We start from the raw sequence: 19,636 nt of genomic DNA, 5'->3' as shown, positions 1-19,636 counted from the left end.
CACCGATTTTGCTAATTTTTATTAAGCATTCATATGGTAATAGGAGTAACATTCCTGCCAAATTTCATCATGATATCTTCTACGACTGCCAAATTACAGCTTGCAAAACTTCTAAATTGCCTTCTTTTAAAAGTGGGCGGTGCCACTCCCATTGTGCAAAATTTTACCAATTTTCTATTCTGCGTCATAAGTTTCACTTACCTACCAAGTTTCATCGCTTTATCCGTTTTTGGTAATGAATTATCGCTCTTTTTCGATCTTTCGAAATTTTCGATATCGAAAAAGTGGGCGTGGTTATAGTCCGATATCGTTCATTTTAAACAGTAATCTGAGATGAGTACCCAGCAAGCCACATACCAAATTTCATCAAGATACCTCAAAATTTACTCAAGTTATCGTATTAATGGACGGACGGACATGGCTCAATCAAATTTTTTTTCGATACTAATGATTTTGATATATGGAAGTCTATATCTATCTGGATTCCTTTATACCTGTACAACCAACCGTTATCCAATCAAAGTTAATATACTCTGTGAGCTCTGCTCAACTGAGTATAAAAACGCTTTCAGTAGCATTTAATTACTAGTTACGAAATGCTATATGAGTATTTGAGATTTTCTAGATAATTGTAGTGTACTCGTACAGTAGCTTTCGTAACACCAATTTTGGCCAGGCACAGCATGATACATAAACTAATAAATGCTTTTTATAAATAGATAAATATTTTTTACAAATTACTAACATATAAACAGTAGTTGTGTCGAGCAGGCCCTTTTTCACTCACAAATTGCAATCTATATTTTCAAATGAGAGTCTTGGGAATTTCACAGCTTCAAAAGGGGTGGGCGAAAGAGATAAAGGAGCTACAGGCGTCGCCCATTACATAATTACTTACTTAATTGGCGCTTGACCGTTTAAACGGTTATGGCCGTCCAAAAAGGCGCGCAAGTCGCTCCTTCTCTCTGCCAACCGGCGCCAATTGGTCACACCAAGGGAGTTTAAATCGTTTTTCACCTGGTCCTTCCAGCGGGAGCCGCCCTCTACCTCTGCTTCCATAGGCGGGCTCCGATAGAAAAAATTTCTTGGACGGAGCGTCATCTTTCATTCGCATAACATGGCCTAGCCATCGCAGCCGCTGCGTTTTAATTCGCTTGACTGTGTTGATGTCTGTGTATAGCTCGTACAGCTCATCGTAAAATCTTCTTCGGTACTCGCCATCGCCAACGCGTAGAGGTTCATATATCTTTTGTCATTCACCATGCTTCTGCACCATATAGCAGGACGGGAATGATAAGTGACTTTTAGAGTATGATTTTCGTTTGCCGAGAGAGGACTTTACTTTTCAGTTGCCTACCTAGTCCAAAGTAGCACTTATTGACAGGAGTGATTCTTCACTGGATTGCTCGCTGTATTCCCCATTAAAATTGAAAAAAAAAAAATGTTGGTGTAATGCGAGAACACATTTCAAGCAAGACATACATTGCGTGTTTTGGAAATGATGCTGGATAAGTAAGAGTTGAACCTGTTGCAGTATTCAGTATTCAGATCGAAATAGAAGCCCATTTCCTTGGAAAGTCTTGGTGAGGTTTTTCAGTTTGGTCATCGAGATAGCTTCTGGTAACACTGCAGATTTAGATAGGCTAGTAAAGGGTTTTCCGATTTGCTGCACTCGGGTCAAAACCAAATAGGTTATAAATTTTGTTGCAGCTTTTATTACAGATAGCTCATAGGAAATTAGCTATGTCAAAAAGTTATAACAATCTAAAGAAAGTATTTTATTTTAGCTATGCGCCATAAAATTTATGTGCGATCAGTAAACAAGCTTATACTCGTAAAATAAAGCTCTATCAAAGTTTTAGGGAAATGCAGTAAACTTTTAATGGTTTCTACAACAACTTATGTGGTCTTCATGGTTCTAAAAAACATCCCTTGGAACTGTATTTATTTAACTTATAGCTAAATTCCAGAAGTTCGTAATTGACTTGTGAATTCTACCTGTTAGTTGCAATTCCTTGCACACATATTTTAATTTTATTACGTATATATATTTTCTATATATTTGTATTCCGAATTTTGTGGAATATTTTCAGGCGCGCTTGACAGAACTGATTTGTTACAAAGGCATTTTGGCAGTGCATTACAAGCATTGCTTCCGATGTTCACTAATTAATAATAAATAAATTTTATATAACACTAAATAGCGGAAGCATTGCTTGAAGACATTGCTTAAAATCCAACGTTCTGGTGAACGTGCATGAAAATATTCCAAAAAATTGTAGTTACGTTCGAACAAGTTCATCAAATCTATATAATTTTCAAGTCCAGGTTTTATGACTGCAAAATTTTCGTGTTGATAAGAACCCACCAAAAGCATTAAGACATTATATATTAAAATAAGCTCCTATAAATATGTATTTAATAGCGCGTAAATGTTACCAATTATGGCGTATATCAATAATATTAACTCAGCGAAAGCAGAAGCGTACACAAAATAAGCATAAGCTTAACGTAAGCTCTTACGAATACAAAAAATTGTGCATTTTATGGCTAAACATATATGAGCATCATTATTTAAATACTTATGCGTAGGCTGATACGAGTAAATTGAGAATTGAAATAACACCAATTACCATGATACGTACTTAGAAACATAAACAAACCAAAAAATAGGAACGAAATTCTCCTATAATTGTTAAAATATAAAAATATATCATTGCTTCATGCAAGTAAGTCTACATAGCTAGAAATATAAAAATATATTTTATGATGATAAACATTCAATAATAATCGAAAACAATAAAAGTGTGTACTCACAATCAACCTTAACATACTTCCTTTCACAAACACACAGCTATTAACGACTACTACTGCCGTACATATTTAACATCGTATATACTTGTGGTGAAAGTGAGGGTATGTGAATGTATTTCCTAGTGAACAACACCCCATCGTATAAAATATACACTCGTATGAAGTGGTACATGTCATGCAGGCAGATCACGTATTCTCTCAGTAAGCTGCGTGCTGGAGCAGATAATGAAAAGCTATACGGAAGAGCTACCACACATATCGCCCGTTTTATTGTAAACAGATGTTATTTAAAATTTTAGTTTTTTGAGATTTTAAGATACCTCACAAAAGTCGACTGGTGAAATTATGTTTACAAGCATAGAATACTCCTAGGGGCTAAGATGACCCGGCTAGAGGTCTTTTAATTTAACTTTTGTAATACATTTGCATTAAAAAAATTAATTGCGTTCTCTCAACAAGTTAAATTTTTAAATTACATCTGTTTACAATAAAACAGGCGATATGGTTTTTACTGCTCTATAGTTTTCTTTTTTTTTTTTTGTGAAATACGTTGTTCTTTTTATTGATTTTTATTCCTTAACACATATGTTTGTTTGTTTGTTTGTTTGTTTGTTTGTAGTTTTAAGTTGCTTCCATCCATTTATTTGTATGAAAGACTACCTTAGCCCGGCTTACTTAGAATCTATAACGCCATAACCAATTCTTATTTTATGAAATCTTTCAGAAGTTTGATGTCTTTAGATTGCTGTACATTTGCTCCACCAACACACAGGTAATACACTAAGGCCAGAACCATGTGCGTAGGTTTCTGCGTAATTGAGGCTACTATATATTTAGATATATTCCGATTTAATGGTTTACTCCAAGTACGATAAATTTTTCAGTTTTTCAAATATTTCCAATTAAATTTTTTGTCATTTCGATTCCCGCACTATCCGCAATTTTATTCTCAACCACATGAATAGCGTCTTTTATAGTATGCGGTTGAGTTGTGGGGAAAAACGAACTTAACGCGACGACGTTACAAAACGAAGTGTTTAACACATATGATATTCATACCAAGACAGCTGATATTTCCGCATGAGTGCACCTTTAAGAGTGAATGTTTCAGTAGCCTGAGTTTCCTTACAAATGTAGAAAAACACAAATAGAGCAGAAAAAAATTTTATTCAACGGAAAACTGCTTACCTACGCCGTACGGTGGGGTGTTTGATCAATCTAGCTGGCCAAAAGCCAATTTTTTCAAAATACATATTCCAATTTTTTTTTAAATATACTCCCTGGCATTCCTAGGTGTCTACTGAATAGTATACATGCCCCAAAACCCATCTGCAACGTCAACGGAGCTTACCGCGCACGTTTAAAGTTGTATAAAAATTGTGTGCAGTTCGATATAATTTTGGATTAAAAGGCAATATACCCTTCTAACCTAAAACCTTGTTCAATTGTTTAGCCTTAATCAAATCTATTTAGATTTTCTTCTGCAACAGGTAAATGTGTTTTCAATTAATATGTTAGAGTTTTAATACCATTAATTGATGCAAACAAAAAGATATATCTTTTTTTCATGGCATATCATGTCAGTAATTTTTTGGCAATACATAACTTGTATTTGTTTCAAAGTTTAATAACAAAAACGGCTGCGCATACCCGCGCTTTTTTGAGTGGTGATCAATTTTGTAAGAGACTGATACCCTTATTGGAAAAAGGTGGCAACCTTGTGAAAACGTCCTCAGTAGCAGCACCTAGGTGTCTTAAAATATAATACTATATCGATGTACCAAATTTGATTCAAATCGGTTGAACCGTTTCCGAGATGTTATAGTGAATATACGAAGAAATATAAAAAAGAAGGTGAGGTGGCAACTCTTCTTAAAAATATCAATTCGATATTCGGAGTAGAATACTTTTCGTTTGATACCCATATTGACATATCTCATGTAATGCCAAAAAGTTACCCCGGGTCCATCCGAAACCGGGGGCCCGATCCATAGTAATTCTGCGCGGTACACCGTGAATTTACTGTCATATATTGCCTATCGTAGCAACGAAGGTAACAGAAATAACTGCTGTTTTAATTTTGGCCAGCTAGATTGATCAAGTACCCTACCGTGCGTCGCCTGCTTACCTGTGCAGAATACATAATTGGCAGATATTTACGCAACAGAGTACTTCTCTTTGATATAGACGAGGGATCAAAAATACTCAACATCACGGCGGGCGTCCCTGAGGTATGTGAGCGTGACTTTCATCAGTACCAAGATTAACTAGTTTGAAAAGTTTAATATTTTTTGACCTGTGGTCACTTTAGCGCTAGACTTACGATATTATACAAGGAGCGTTCAAATTATATGACAACTTCCAAACGGACGGAGAGACGTGAGATAAGCATTTCCGTGGAAAAACGTTTTGGCTCTGCCCCTTTTTCTGTTCAACAGCTGAGGTGGCGACACGCGTTTTTTTTTTTTCAATCCAAATAAATCGGCAGTTATGGCAAACCGTTTGTTATTTTAGTAAAAGTTTAATACATAGCGCTTACGATAATATAACGCGAGTGAAGTATTTTCGTGAACGTTATACCAGCACGCCGAATATAGTTCCAAAAACAGACAGGCGGAAAAAGCGACAAACATTTTGGGTTTACCTCTGAACCGCCGACTTTAAAACTAAACACTTCGAGAAACGAGTTGCGTTTATTCCTGGCGAGTTCGTCTTCAGTGACTTCGCGAAGATTTGGGAAGTCATCTCTATGGAAAATCTTTGAAATGCGTGGTTTGCGGTTACTATCGCTTAAAGCTAACTAAGGCTAAGTTTATGATCGAGCGTAATCGCATTGCGCGATGTGACGAGAATCGCTGTTAGCGATCAATTATATTAGTGCATATGGAGATGTTTACGACAACGCGATTTAGCGTAAAGCGAATTGGGCGATTACATGCGACAAAAGCGACGAAAATTTGAAACCGAAATATTTTGATTTAGTTGAGCGAAATTAGCGAAACAATATAGATGTTTTCATTGAAAAGATACGTGACAAGCAGTGCTTGTGGAATTTGCGTCATGCAGTTTACCACAATCGCGATTGGATGCGCTTGATATTTTTTTTCTTATGTATACTTTTTAAATATTTTTTTCGTAAAAAATAGCTATTTTTTAATAATAAAATTTTACGAGTTAATTTACGCATGTTACTTTCTCTACACTGACACAATGTGAATAAAAAGATGTTGAGTTATATTTTAGAGCATTCCATCGCTTGCGATTGCGCTCTACTATAAACACTCAATCGCCAGCGATAACGCTAGCGAAAATGTAACAAGCGATGGAGCGTTTCTCGTCGCATCACTCGATGCGATTACGCTCGATCATAAACTTAGCCTAATAGCTATTTAAGTATGTTTCATCAATTATCAGAACAGATCCGATCAAGAAAAAGAAAAAATAAAACAGCAACAAACGTACAAAACGCAAAAGATCGGAATCCAGGTTATGAGGTTACATAGGTGCATGCACCAGATCGCTGACTTTAAATTACATTGGGTGACTATTCGGGATGCCTGAAAGCTTAGTAAAGAAAAAATAAGATACATAGTTTGTTTTCGATTAGCATAATACCGAAATTTGAATACATTATTATTAGTCGAAACTCATACTATGAATAGATTTAATTAGGAAAACAAAAGTTTGCTTATTTTGATATCGAGACTCCTGACTTGTTTTCGTGAATTTTAATGTTGCTAAGTAATTAAAATGCACTAGTTAAATACATTGTATACAGTGTATATACCACTAAAATAAAAAAGAAAAAGGGGGAAAGTCTATATAAAAATTCTAAACTAAATTGTATTAAGAAAAGGAAAGCGTAAAGAGCAAAGAAGCTACCCTCTTAGAATACCCCTTCACATAATGTAATAAGTCGAGGTCTCTGGACTACGGTAGTTTCGGGTACTATACTAGCGGGAATAGATGTAAATGGTACACCGAAGTAGAAGAGTAGTATGCAATTGAAAGAGTAGCATAACTATTCTCGTTCATATTAATCTTGCTAAATTATATTGTAACGAATTTAGTGCAATTCTGCTTATTTGCAACCTTCTACTAACGTTGGAATCACTAAACTGTAGAATAAATAACTCCACTATTCAATAATGCAAAATGGCCTTTATTAAAATATTTCACAATAACACTTCTACTACTCTACAGATTAAATCAAACTCGTTATGATTGCTTAGATTGCGCTCTTTTATACTCTTCGATTTCCTCGTTCCATACTTCTAGGCATTTACAGAATTTACATATTTACCAGCTATAAAATTATAACTACAGATGCACGTGTATAGCTTTTCCTATGCGTGTATAAATGTGAGTGATACTTGTACAAATAATTGCCTACTTTTGGGAGTATCTCAGATATATGCATGTATTTGTGCGTTGCTCTCCGCTGCTTGTATGGACATATGTGTAGACATAATGATTAATTTGGCTATGTACATACAAGTCATTGCTCAGTATCGGCTTAGAGGTGATAGTGTCCCTTACTGCTCGAAAATTCGAATCAATTAACTTAAAATGTACTTAGCTCGTTACTGCGCAATCAAATCTACGCTCGTTGAACGACAACAACAACAGGTGCCTGCTGAGAGCGATCGGGAGACGGAGTTGTAAATATGTATTTTTATGAACTATCTACTCTTAGTTGCATATTGATTGACTTCTCGCTCATCACTTACTTAGTTTATGATAAAGAGTAGCTTGACTCCCTTTTAAATAATATTACAGTAATTTTTGAGCACAGAAGCTATTAGTTTCGTTCTTTTCTCATCACTCTCTTAAGGCCGCGGTACAATGACATTTTTTATATAGATGCGTTTAACACAAGCTTATGCATTCCAATAAAATCGCTACAATCAACCAAGATGTTGCGTTTGTAAATATGAAGGAACTTCAGACTTGGCAATTGAAGTTTATTACGCCTTGCCCATTCACATACAAAATTTCGCGAAGCACTGTTGTAAACATTCTCCCTATACAACAAAAAGACTTGCTGACATATTTTGTGTCGCATTAGATTGTTATGTTGCAGTTTTTAGTAGTGAAAAATGTTAGAAAATTTACCAAACAGTGGAAAAAATAATTTCAGTTGCAAAGTGTGCCAACACTCTTAGCCAAAGCAAATGTCAAATTCTTCTTCTTATAATTTGCTTGGAACAAAATTGGGGAGTTGGCTACTTATCAATATCAGATGGCGCCAGTGTCGCTCATTCTACCATTCTCCATAAAAATACGTGCAATCTACTCATAATGCATAAGCTTGTGTTAAACTCATCTATATGAAAAAGTGCTTATGTGTCGGAGCTGTTAGTGATATTTTCATACGGTGATTATATTTTTTTTTGTCCAGCAACTCCTCTGACAATTCTTGTTTTCTTCCATGCTACCGAATATCATGAAACCATTCATGAATTAGATTTGTCTTCATTCAATTTAACATTATAAAATTTAAGCACGCTGACAGAGATGTGTTAGTAACAGCATTGGTAGATATAAGCGTAAATATTGTAACGAATTTGCTGCAAATCTTCTTATTTGCAACCCTCTGCTAAGTTCGTATCGCTAAACTGTTGAATAAATAACTCCAATATTGAATAATTAAAAAATGGCCTTTATTACAGTACTTCACAATAACACTTATACTTTGCAACGAATAGCAAGCTTAATAACCAAACTGATTGATAGCTCAAATGAAACTCTACTATTCAAAATAATTCTGCTATAGCTCGCTAGATAGCGCTTAATCGAAATCTCAAATCAAACTGAATTACGTCTTACTCGCCTGCCTCGCTTTTATAGTTTACGCTGCATACTTCTAGGCTCTTCGATTTCCAGAAGTTACTAGTTAGTTTCGGCTACAAAATCGCCAGCCACAACTACGTGCACAAATTATTGTTCTCTCTTGTGACAACTCAGATAAGATATATGCAGGTGCCTGCGCATTGCCGCTCCGCCGCTCGCACACGTACACATGTGTAGACGCAACTATTCATTCGTTTATGTAGATACATAATGATTGAATCACCGATGTGAACGTCTGCAGTTTACAGTCTCTCGCGCATACATAGGCGTATAAGTAAATGCATCTGTGTGTGACATCTTTCGGCTGCCTTATATATGTGTATACACGATTTGATTATTGACGTAAATACTGCTTATCGTGGCCTTGGCATCGCCTTAGTGATGGTATAACTTAGTGATGTTAATATGTGACAATATGAATGTAAAGTTTCCAATGAAAGTTCCTGATATATTAGGGTGACCAAATGAATTTAAATTATCTTATCATCAAATGGTTCAGCAATAAGAATATTATTTATAAGGAGAATCTTTTTTATATGTGAGAATGATCTATTTTTTTTTTTTTTTTTTTTTTGTATTTTAATAAATGAATTAAACTAGTTGCTATTGTAAAATGAAGGTATGTAAGTTTCTTTTTCAGTCGTGAATTGACCTAAGCCGTAGGCTTTCGGAATTGGTTGGGATGGCGATGCGTAAATATCTCTTGATGGTAGTGCAGAGAAGAGCAGGGGAGAAGGTAGCGTTGATCAGGGGAATTATCCACGCCCGATCTGGTCCGTCCGTTTTAGTTGAATAACTGGTTGTAGGAGTAGTGTTTCGTGGTCCGTTTTTTTAGTCAAAGTGCATGATATTTCTTTTTGTATGTGGTCAGGTAACTTCAGTAAGTGCGGCAAGACCCACCCCGATCCAGCGAGCTAAGCACCAGGATTACGCTAGCATGCACAGCCGTTCACTTTCGGTTGCCAAACAAAGGACTTTATTACAGGTATCTTCTCTAGGTCCAACGTTCTGGAATGCGCTGTTTTACGGTGTTCTACAGATTGACCTTCCCGGAAGTATGAAATTGTCAGCGTCGTTACTTCTAACCAAAGGAGCTTACCAGATAAATTCAAAGCCTTATTTGAAATATTTAGGAGTAAACATTTACTCAAAACTAACTTTAACATTTGAACGCAGTGAGAGTCTAACGTAAATGGAGACCAAATGCGGATAATGCCCAAAATTGCTGGCTCAGGTGAAGACACTTGTTAGCTAATGTCCAACGGAACCATCTCTATAATACTATACGCTGCATCAGTGTCGCACAGATCTAAAAAATATTTACTAACAGCCTACCGAATTTTTGCTATACGAATAGCAAGTGCTTATCGGATGGTCCGACGTTACGAACCTTGTTTTTTCTGAGAAAATCCCAGTAGATCTGTATGACATTGGAATCGGGTGACAATCTAAAGTTGTCAAGAAAAGCACAAGATCACGAACAACGAACGGTGGGATTAATCAAATAATGGTCACTGCACCTTCACGTTAATTCGAAATATATAGGAATAATATGAGCGAAAGTACAGCGAAATAAACTGCCACCTAATGCAGATATTGAGTGGGCATGGGGGTTGTAAAGGGTATTTATGTAAGCGTAGGATGGAGGAGAACCCCTTTTGTCCATACCATACCGCCGAATTTGAAAACGCAGAACACGTAATATTTCATTGTCCTCATTTGATCTTCGAAAGAATCTCTATACACAAAGTTTTTGGAGAGGAACCTTCCGTAAGGAATGTGCAGGTAAAGAGATTAGATAATCTAACAAACTGCTGTGATAGCCTTTCTAGCTATAACACGAGCGACGCAGGCTGATAGGGAACGCAAAAAAATTCGCATGTGAAGCAGTAGCGACTAAGCCTTTTTCACCCAAACTCCCCCCCTCCCTTAACGTTATGCGTGACCGCGGTCCCACGGTGTGTGTACAAAATAGCAGGATTAGCCTGGTTTAATGGGGCCTGTTGATTGCCCCAATGTCAAATGAAAAAAAAAGAAACAAAAAACTCCTTCTCCTACTTTGGAACCATTGGTGTATACTTGTATCGCCCCATCCGTCATTTAGGCAGCTTCGCGCCAACCATCCACTTATATTGTGACTCTTAGAGAACCTTTGAAGCGCATATAAGGAGTCCGGTAACCTGTTCGTCCTGTACTTGATGATGCTTTACTACTATGGCCGTATTGTCTCCGTTCAAGCTGCCTCGGGGGACTGAGCCTCGTTTTAGTTGTTAAATATACAGAAAGACAAACAGTGCAGCCGTAGAGGTCGTTTTCAGCGTTCTCGGAATGCTCGGCATTGTCACTTCACATATACCTTCTAATATTTTAAGGAAGATTTTTTTTTTGTGTGGTTGTCCACCAAACAAGGACTCCAGAGGATGGTAAAAGCCTTACAAAAGCTATAAATAACCAATGAGAATGAGAGAGGCCGATTTATCCCACATAAATCCCAATTTTGTTTTACTCGTATTTTAAGTTCCGTCGAAGCCTTCTTCATTATTTTCTGCCCTTTGAGCTTCCACGAATACTTACCCTCTAGAATTCTTGGCATGCGACTCTATTTAGCTCTCTCATCCTGCTTATTAAAATAAGATCCTGAGACGTTCATCTTGATCGTGCGACCATCTGCCCGAGAACGGTCTGAAACCAGTACTAAATATGAGGAAAGAACTGCCGCGCCCCTTACTGTGGCGAAGCCCGGTATTGGAAAGGCCCGGTATTGGAAAGACTACATCGGAATATAGCCGAACATATTTCCTGGCTGCAAATCATATGATAGGCATGGTTCGCATAATACCCGCCGCCCTCTTGTGAGGCGAAAAGGCGTACATGCAAGCCACATAGTCGTGCACTATGAAGGTCGAATTTTTTCAAAATTTTCACAAAATTTTTATGTGGCGTCATAAAATAAACCCGCTCAGCAGTCTTTGATAATGTAGAGTCCCATATGACCATTTTTCGAAATTTTCGATATCCTGTACTGCCCACACTTTTAGAGTTATTAAAAATTGGCAATTAAGTACTATTCGACACCGTAACTACGTTACAGCTGGCTTTCCTGTATCGCAGAAGCAGGCAAGTCGCCAATCCTACAATAATGTTGTTTGGATATTACAAAATTTGAAAATTATCATGACTCCCGATGGTAAAGTGGGAAGTCTGCGCACTTTCATGTCAAAATGGGAACGTATACTACGCTGTTGCACATGCTATTTAATTTTATTTTGAAATTACTTTTCTTCTGATGCTTAAGGACCGCTCAGATTCCATAAGTCAATAAGTTTTTTTCTTTGTTGTTATTTTGCTTAAAAGCAAGTGTCAAATTTCAATTTTTATTGTTAAATTTTATCCACCGCAACACGTACTAAAGCGCAATTACCTTGTGTACATTACATATACATACATATACTTGTTACAACCCTGCAATAAATGCAGTTAGTCTAGGATGAGCCGCAAAGGAGTATGCGACTAATGCCGGTTTTGATCTCTTTGTATGCGTTGAACTGTTCCTTTTTTTTGTTTGAGCATGTCCTATAAAGATACTAATTGTACCCATTTTTACCCGAACGGGAAATATAGGACCAATCCACTTTGTACCCATATGGGAACGAATGAAGGCTTACCTCTTTTCTCATCAAAAAGTCTTGATTTTCGTACGGTACGATGTTATTACATTTTAAACGTAACACTAAAATTTGCAAAAAATTGTTAGACATATCTATTTAAAAAAATTATTAAGTCGCCAACTCATTCCAAGAGATATGGGTCGAGGATAATGGAACATATGGTCCAAGTCATTTAAGTTCGGTATAGGGCTCTGGATTTTCCTTAAATAATTCGATTTAATCGCCTATTATCTTTTTATTTAAGTCATTTCGTTGCCAATTTTTTTATGTTTCTTAAAATGGGCTACATATATTTCAAACTGACTAATCCCAACTGTACTCAAAAGGGACTAAGGTGGATCAATTATGCCCCAATGTGTACAAAAGAGATTAATCGGAGACAGGTCTCTTTAGGGATTACTCGAACTATTCTTTGAAGGGAACATACACATTTATGGAAAATTATTATATATGGGGTATTCCATCCCATTTCGACCAATTTTTAACCCGACCCCTTTAGAATTAGCTGAAAGTTTTTCTTCTTTTTCTAGCTTACGAAAAACGTTTTTCAGAATTTTTTCAAATTTTTTCATCCAACTCAAAAAAAGTTACGAATTTTTAAAAAAACACCGTTTTTGTTTTCAAAATGCTAAAACTTTTTCAAAAATTGACCGTTTGGGATCGTTTTTTTGTTAAAAAATTTCTTTTTAAATTTACTTTTCGGAAAAAATACAAAAAAATTTTTAAAGTTTTTTTTTTTTTAATTTATCAGTTTTTCGAGATTTTTCGAATTTCGCCATTTTTTTTTCTCATAAAAAACTTCAATCAATTCTGCAATCATCCCCACTAATCCCGGAGTGGGCCGATTTTTTTTTTATATTTTTTTTTACTTAATTGAAAAAAAATTTCAAAAACAAAAATTTTTGTATCAATTTTATTTATGTAACAAAAAAATATAAGAAAATGACTTTTAAGTATTCTTTTCTTTATATATTATGATAATCTACGATTAAAATAACCAGGATTAATGACTGACAAAGTAAACATGTAAGTTTTACCATAATATATAAAGAAAAGAATACTTAAAAATCATTTTCTTACATTTTTTTGTTATATAAATAAAATTGATAAAAAAAAAAATTTTTTTCAATTAAAAAAAAAAATATAAAAAAAAATCGGCCCACTCCAGGATTAGTGGGGATGATTGCAGAATTGATTGAAGTTTTTTATGAGAAAAAAATGGCGAAATTCGAAAAATCTCGAAAAACTGAAAAATTAAAAAAAAAAACTTTAAAAATTTTTTTGTATTTTTGCCGAAAAGTACATTTAAAAGCAAATTTAAAAAAAAAGCTCCCAAACGGTCAATTTTTGAAAAAGTTATAGCATTTTAAAAACAAAAATGGTTTTTTTTTTTTAAATTCATAACTTTTTTTGAGTTGGATGAAAAAATTTTGAAAAATTCTGAAAAACGTCTTTCGTAAGCTAGAAAAAGAAGAAAAACTTTCAGCCAGTTCTAAAGGGATAGGGTTCAAAATTGGTCGAAATGGGATGGAATACCACATATATATTCGTATCTTTGTGGGCATTTTCACATAGGCATCTCCGTATATTCAACTTCAAATACTAACATCAGTTAGTTTTTTTTTTTTTTCCTTTTTAATTTAATTCTTTGTCTTTCATTGTATTATTCCAGGAAATTTCGTTTTGTTGTGGCGACGTGGTATCAACGTGCTTACTGCCTCTAATATAATGGTGACAAGAGATGAGCGCATAAGACTGATAGATGGATATAATTTAGAGATATCAGATTTAGAGCCGCAAGATGCTGGAGATTATGTATGTCAAATCAGTGACAAAATAAATCGTGATCAAGTGCACACTGTTGAAATATTGGGTAAGTCATTACGAGATGGCAAATATTTATATATGGTATATATGTACATATATGTACATATATGGATGGTTATTCATGTTGATATATACAGTCTATGTACAAGGATGCCTATGATGGTTTTATGTAGATAAGTGTAATAGCAAATACAATGACAACAATGACACCACACTTATGCTGAGCAATAAATTATTTTGTTCTTTTCTTGCAAACGTATTTTCACATACATAATGACTTAACGGACAGTGGCGTAGTGAGGTTTTCTTGCGCCCGGGCACTTAATAATGTTAGGTCAGTTAGGCGACTTTGCCCCATTGACGTTCGTAAATATGACAAAATCAATTTTAATTTGCTGAATGAACGTTAGCAGCTAGCAATTGATACTGAGATAGGCAAGAGTATTTGAAGTGCCACTCGCAAGTTTGGAAAGACATGTTCTCTATACGAGATTATAAAAATAAGTATTTCTACGCAGTTTTAGGTTCAATTCCTATTCTACTGCGAAGTAATATTTTGCAGTCACTTATTATATAAAAAGTTCTGTTATATCGAAATCTGTATTATAAAATTCACCAAAGTTCTTACAATTTCTTTCTAAGTCGTTATTATCTTTGTTTAACAAATATTGTAAATCTTGGAAGTGTTTCTTGTTGGGGACGATCGAGAACACTTTTCAAAACGCGATAAATTTCACATTCTACGGAAAGACTAGGCTAGAGATGTAGCCAATTCTCCGGACATCTTGTGGCACCTTCTTACACGTTTTATTATATCAAGATCCCATTTTTCACAATATACTTCGCTTTTTCTATTGCTTCTTCACATAGAGTGTCTCGAATTTCGGATAGTTCAGTCGATAGTGATTTAAGATCATCATACGCTTCTCTAAAATTCATCCTCGACTTTTGTAATCTGAGCTGCACACAATCAATCCTCCTGAAGATTTCATACCAGAATTGAACTAATGTTATGAAACTAAAATTTAGTATATTTTGCAACAGAATTATAGTTTCGCTTTTGGTGTCACTTGTGGTGTTAATGTCCTCTGCTAATTGCTCTAAGTTTTTTACTACATTCTCTAGCCCATCGATGATAACGCTAGCCGCTTGTTTTCCCATCGTAACGTGAGAAAAAAGATATATGCTTTCAATTACTCCACAACCTGCCTCAAGTGTTTTTAATATAGAAATTTTCCAGAAATCAGTTAAGGATAATAAAAATACAAATTATCTAGGAAGTTCTGCTTTGCGGAGCATTTGGCGCCCCTGCGAGTATCGCCCGGTACAAGATCCACCCTCACTGCGCTATTGGTAACGGGATTAAATACATTCGACTGAGAAGATTTAAAAAAATTTAATTTTCTAATAACTCAGAATTTTATGCAAGTAATGGAACCAAATGAAATAACGTTCCATTTTCCTCATTTCACTATATTTTTTTGGTTTCGTTCTTCGACATTTATTTCGTTCGGTTTCGGTTCGGTCTCGGTTAAAGAATAAAAACATGAACAACAAGTTTGTAGACAAAAACTGTTTTAAATGTCTAAACGCTCATTTAAAATAACAAGTCTGAATCATTGATTATGTTGTATTAGGCCGAACTAGTTCTGGGCTCAACTAGTTTGGTTTGTTAGGCTCAGGTTGAACAAGTTAACAAAATTTTGAATTTAGATTTGGAAATTTTCCATATTTACTACGATATGAAATTAAAAATAATAATAAAAGTATTCACAGTCCCTTTTAATATTAAAAATGTGCAAATTTATCGCATTGCCAAATCGAAACTCTGAGCAGTTTGGTTTTTAGTTTTAACAATTATTGAAATTTTCAAAACGTTCATTGCTCAAGATTTCAATGAGTATTTTTGTGTTTATGTAAGTTTAAACAGGTTTAACATTTATCAACGAAATAAACTGAAGGCGAATAATGTGAATTTTTTTCGAAAGTGCTGTTTGTGACCAGTGATTTAAGAACCATTTGGAAAAGCAATTTATCATCACTGATTGTTACCGTAATTTGATTCGTTTCTTATTGGTTTTTAGTTTTTCTTTTACAAAGTTAATATAATGTGTGTTATTGTATAATAATACTAACTTTTTAATTATAATACTGATTATAAAATAAAATAATACTGACTATTCAAAGAATTAAAATTAAAGAGTTTCGTGTTGCCAGCATCTGGCATTTTTGGAGCCCGCTTCGGCGCCTGAAACGATTTCGGTTTTATTCTTTTATATAACTAAATCTCGGCTTCGGTTGCGGTTATGCAAATTAAAAAGGTTTTGAAGGCCTACGGTTACGGTTTTATTTCATTGTTGATCACGCATGTTGCTTTTGTTTTAACAATAAAAACACTCCCTCAAATTTTGCGAAATTTTATCAGTTTGATGCTCCTTCACCGTATATAGATCTGCTACGTCCCGAAAACTTTTACTGTTAAGATACATCCAACCATCTTGTAAATGATTGAATGTGACCATGTTAAACTTTCTGTTCGTTTCGCCTAGAGTAGGTGGGTTTTGCAATTCGTTCTGTAAAGCTGTGAAATAATAAGGCTTTGTATTGCGCTAAGCAATACCTTGCACACCCCTGTTCAAGTATATTTTGACTTTAAGCAAAAATTTACAGTAGAGCACCAATTAATTTTGATCAACTTCTACATCTACTCATTTTAATAGAAAAATTATTCTCTGGTTAAAATAATATATATTCTATACATTCAAGCAATATCAATCCGGGTTACATCGAAAGTAGATTGAATTGTTTCAAAACTATAAAATTTGTGGACATAATAGCCATATCGGCTGATACATGTCTCGTTTTTAAAATGATATTCTTAAAAGTTCTTTTCATATGAAATTCCTAAGATTTTGATAATATGTTATCAGTTAGCCCCGAAATTTGCCGGTTCAATGTGGAATCACGTGCGAAATCCCATTTTCTGCAAAGTTTTTCGTACTCTTTGCATTTGCACTGAAAAATGTTGCGATTTTTTTTTTAATTTTGATGAATTACACATTAGCGGATACGAGGAGGTGGGGCCGTGTGTAGAAGTCCACGAAAGTGGGGAAAGCTTCTGACCGCCATTCACCTGGGAATGGCCAGAGCGATTCTTTTGCATGCGGTTCAAGCAGCTCACTACTGCCGGTCGCTTGCGGCCAAGTATCCTCTGGGTAGCCGCTAAACACCCGTTTAGCGGTGAGCTAATGTGAGAAGGCGACAACCTGGCTAGGCCACTCTGACATAATCGGTTTAAGGGCTAGCCGGGGGAGATTTCATCGGCAGCGTCTGTACACATCTAGGTGCGGCTGCAAGCGGGCGTCTGTCTTGGAGCAAGCGGCTCGCTATATAAACGTGCCAAGTAATATTTTCACCCCCGCTGAGCGGGTTGTGCGCTGGGCTTGGGACCCGCCACGTAAAACCATACTCCAATGAAATATAACAACAAGCCTCGGATAAATACACTCTCTATTGATGACGACCATGGCAAACGTTTGAAGGACAATGAATTGAGGGCATGCACCTGGAACGTCCGCTCCCTGAATGGGATTGGTGCAGATGCCCGGCTGGTTGATGTCCTCGTCAAAGCAAAATCTGACATCACCGCCATCCAAGAAATGCGTTGGACGAAGCAAGGAAGAAAGAAGATCAAAAATTGTGACATATATTGGAGTGGCCATGCGAATAAGCGCAGTTTCGGCGTCGGATTCGTGGTGGGAGAGAGATTTTGTCGCCAAGTGCTGGCGTTCACGCCTGTGGACGAGCGTCTCGCCGCTATTCGAATAAAAGCAAAATTTTTTAATATATCATTCATCTGCGCCCATGCGCCGACAGAGGAGAAAGACGATGAGGTGAAAGACACTTTTTATGAACAATTAGAACGCACATACGAGCGCTGCCGCCGTCATGATATAAAAGTCGTGCTTGGCGACTTTAACGCCAGGGTGGGCAAAGAAGGTGTTTTTGGCCCTACAGTCGGAAAGTTCAGCCTACACAATGAAACTTCTCCTAACGGACTGAGGCTGATTGACTTTGCCGGTGCTCGAAACATGGTCATATCAAGCACGAGGTTCATGCATAAAAAGATACATCAAGCTACATGGCTGTCTCCTGATCGAAATACTCGCAATCAGATCGATCACGTTGTGATAGACGGACGGCATGCCTCCAGTGTTTTAGATGTGCGAACGATCCGAGGACCTAACATCGATTCGGACCATTATCTCGTTGCAGCCAAAATACGCACCCGCCTCAACGCGGCTAAAAACAAGGAACAAAAAACACAAGGAAAGTTAGACGTCGAAAAGCTTCAATCACAACAGACTGCCAATGATTTCGCAACTCGACTCTCACACCTGCTCTCTGAGGGCACAACTCATCCTGAAGGAATACAGGAGCAGTGGGAGCATATCTCCAAAGCACTTCATACTGCCGCCGAGGAAAAAATTGGTTACCGGCGGCCACGAAAAAACAACTGGTATGATGAAGAATGCCGCGTTGCAACCGAAAGAAAAGACGCTGCCTAAAGGGCTACGTTAAAAGCGAGCGCGACAAGAGGAGTGTGTGAACGCTATCGTGAGTTGAAAAGGGAAGCGAGACGCCTTTTCAGGAAGAAAAAAGCAGAAGCAGAAAGGCGTGAGTGCGAGGAGCTTGAGCTGCTAGCCACCAGGAATAACGCCCGAAAATTCTACCAAAAAATACGGCGACAGACGGAAGGTTTTAAGACCGGGGCAAACTCCTGTAGGAATGAAAACGGCGACCTTGTAACTGATGTCCAGAGAGTGCTTAGATTATGGAGGGAACACTTCTCTGCTCTCCTAAATGGAGGCAGCAATTCACCGCGCAGAGATGAAGAACCCGATCCCGCAATCGATGATGATGGAATATATGTCCCCCCGCCCGATTATGACGAAGTTAGAATAGCAATAACCAGATTGAAAAACAACAAGGCCGTGGGCGCTGATGGATTGCCTGCGGAGCTATTCAAGTTCGGCGGCGAGGAGTTGGTAAGGCGCATGCAGCAGCTTCTTAGCAAAATATGGGCGGACGAAAGCATGCCCGACGGTTGGAATCTAAGTGTTCTTTGCCCAGTCCACAAGAAGCACCAACTATCGTGGAATCAGCCTTCTTAATATCGCATATAAGGTCCTTTCAGGTGTATTGTGCGAAAGATTGAAGCCCACCGTGAACCGGCTGATTGGACCTTATCAGTGCGGCTTCAGACCTGGTAAATCTACCATCGACCAGATTTTCACAATGCGCCAAATCTTGGAAAAAACCCGTGAAAAGAGAATCGACACACATCACCTCTTCGTCGACTTTAAAGCCGCCTTCGACAGCACGAAAAGGAGCTGCCTATATGCCGCTATGTCTGAATTTGGTTTCCCCGCAAAACTTATACGGCTGTGCAAAATGACGTTGAGCAACACCAT

At 36.7% G+C, this 19,636-nt stretch overlaps 1 protein-coding gene across 1 annotated transcript in view; it reads left to right on the top strand.

Annotated features, from left to right (window-relative positions):
• klg (klingon) overlaps positions 1-19,636 on the top strand; it is a 561,744-nt gene that overhangs the window by 473,565 nt on the left and 68,543 nt on the right. The window contains exon 4 of the mRNA XM_067762653.1: positions 14,008-14,208. Coding sequence (XP_067618754.1) covers positions 14,008-14,208 — 201 coding nt within the window. The remainder of the gene's footprint in view (positions 1-14,007; positions 14,209-19,636) is intronic.

This window comes from Eurosta solidaginis, chromosome 1, assembly GCF_040869045.1.
Source record: "Eurosta solidaginis isolate ZX-2024a chromosome 1, ASM4086904v1, whole genome shotgun sequence".
Lineage (NCBI taxonomy): Eukaryota > Metazoa > Arthropoda > Insecta > Diptera > Tephritidae > Eurosta > Eurosta solidaginis.
Note: the sequence above shows the minus strand (reverse complement) of the source record. Positions and strands in the feature narration are given on the sequence as shown.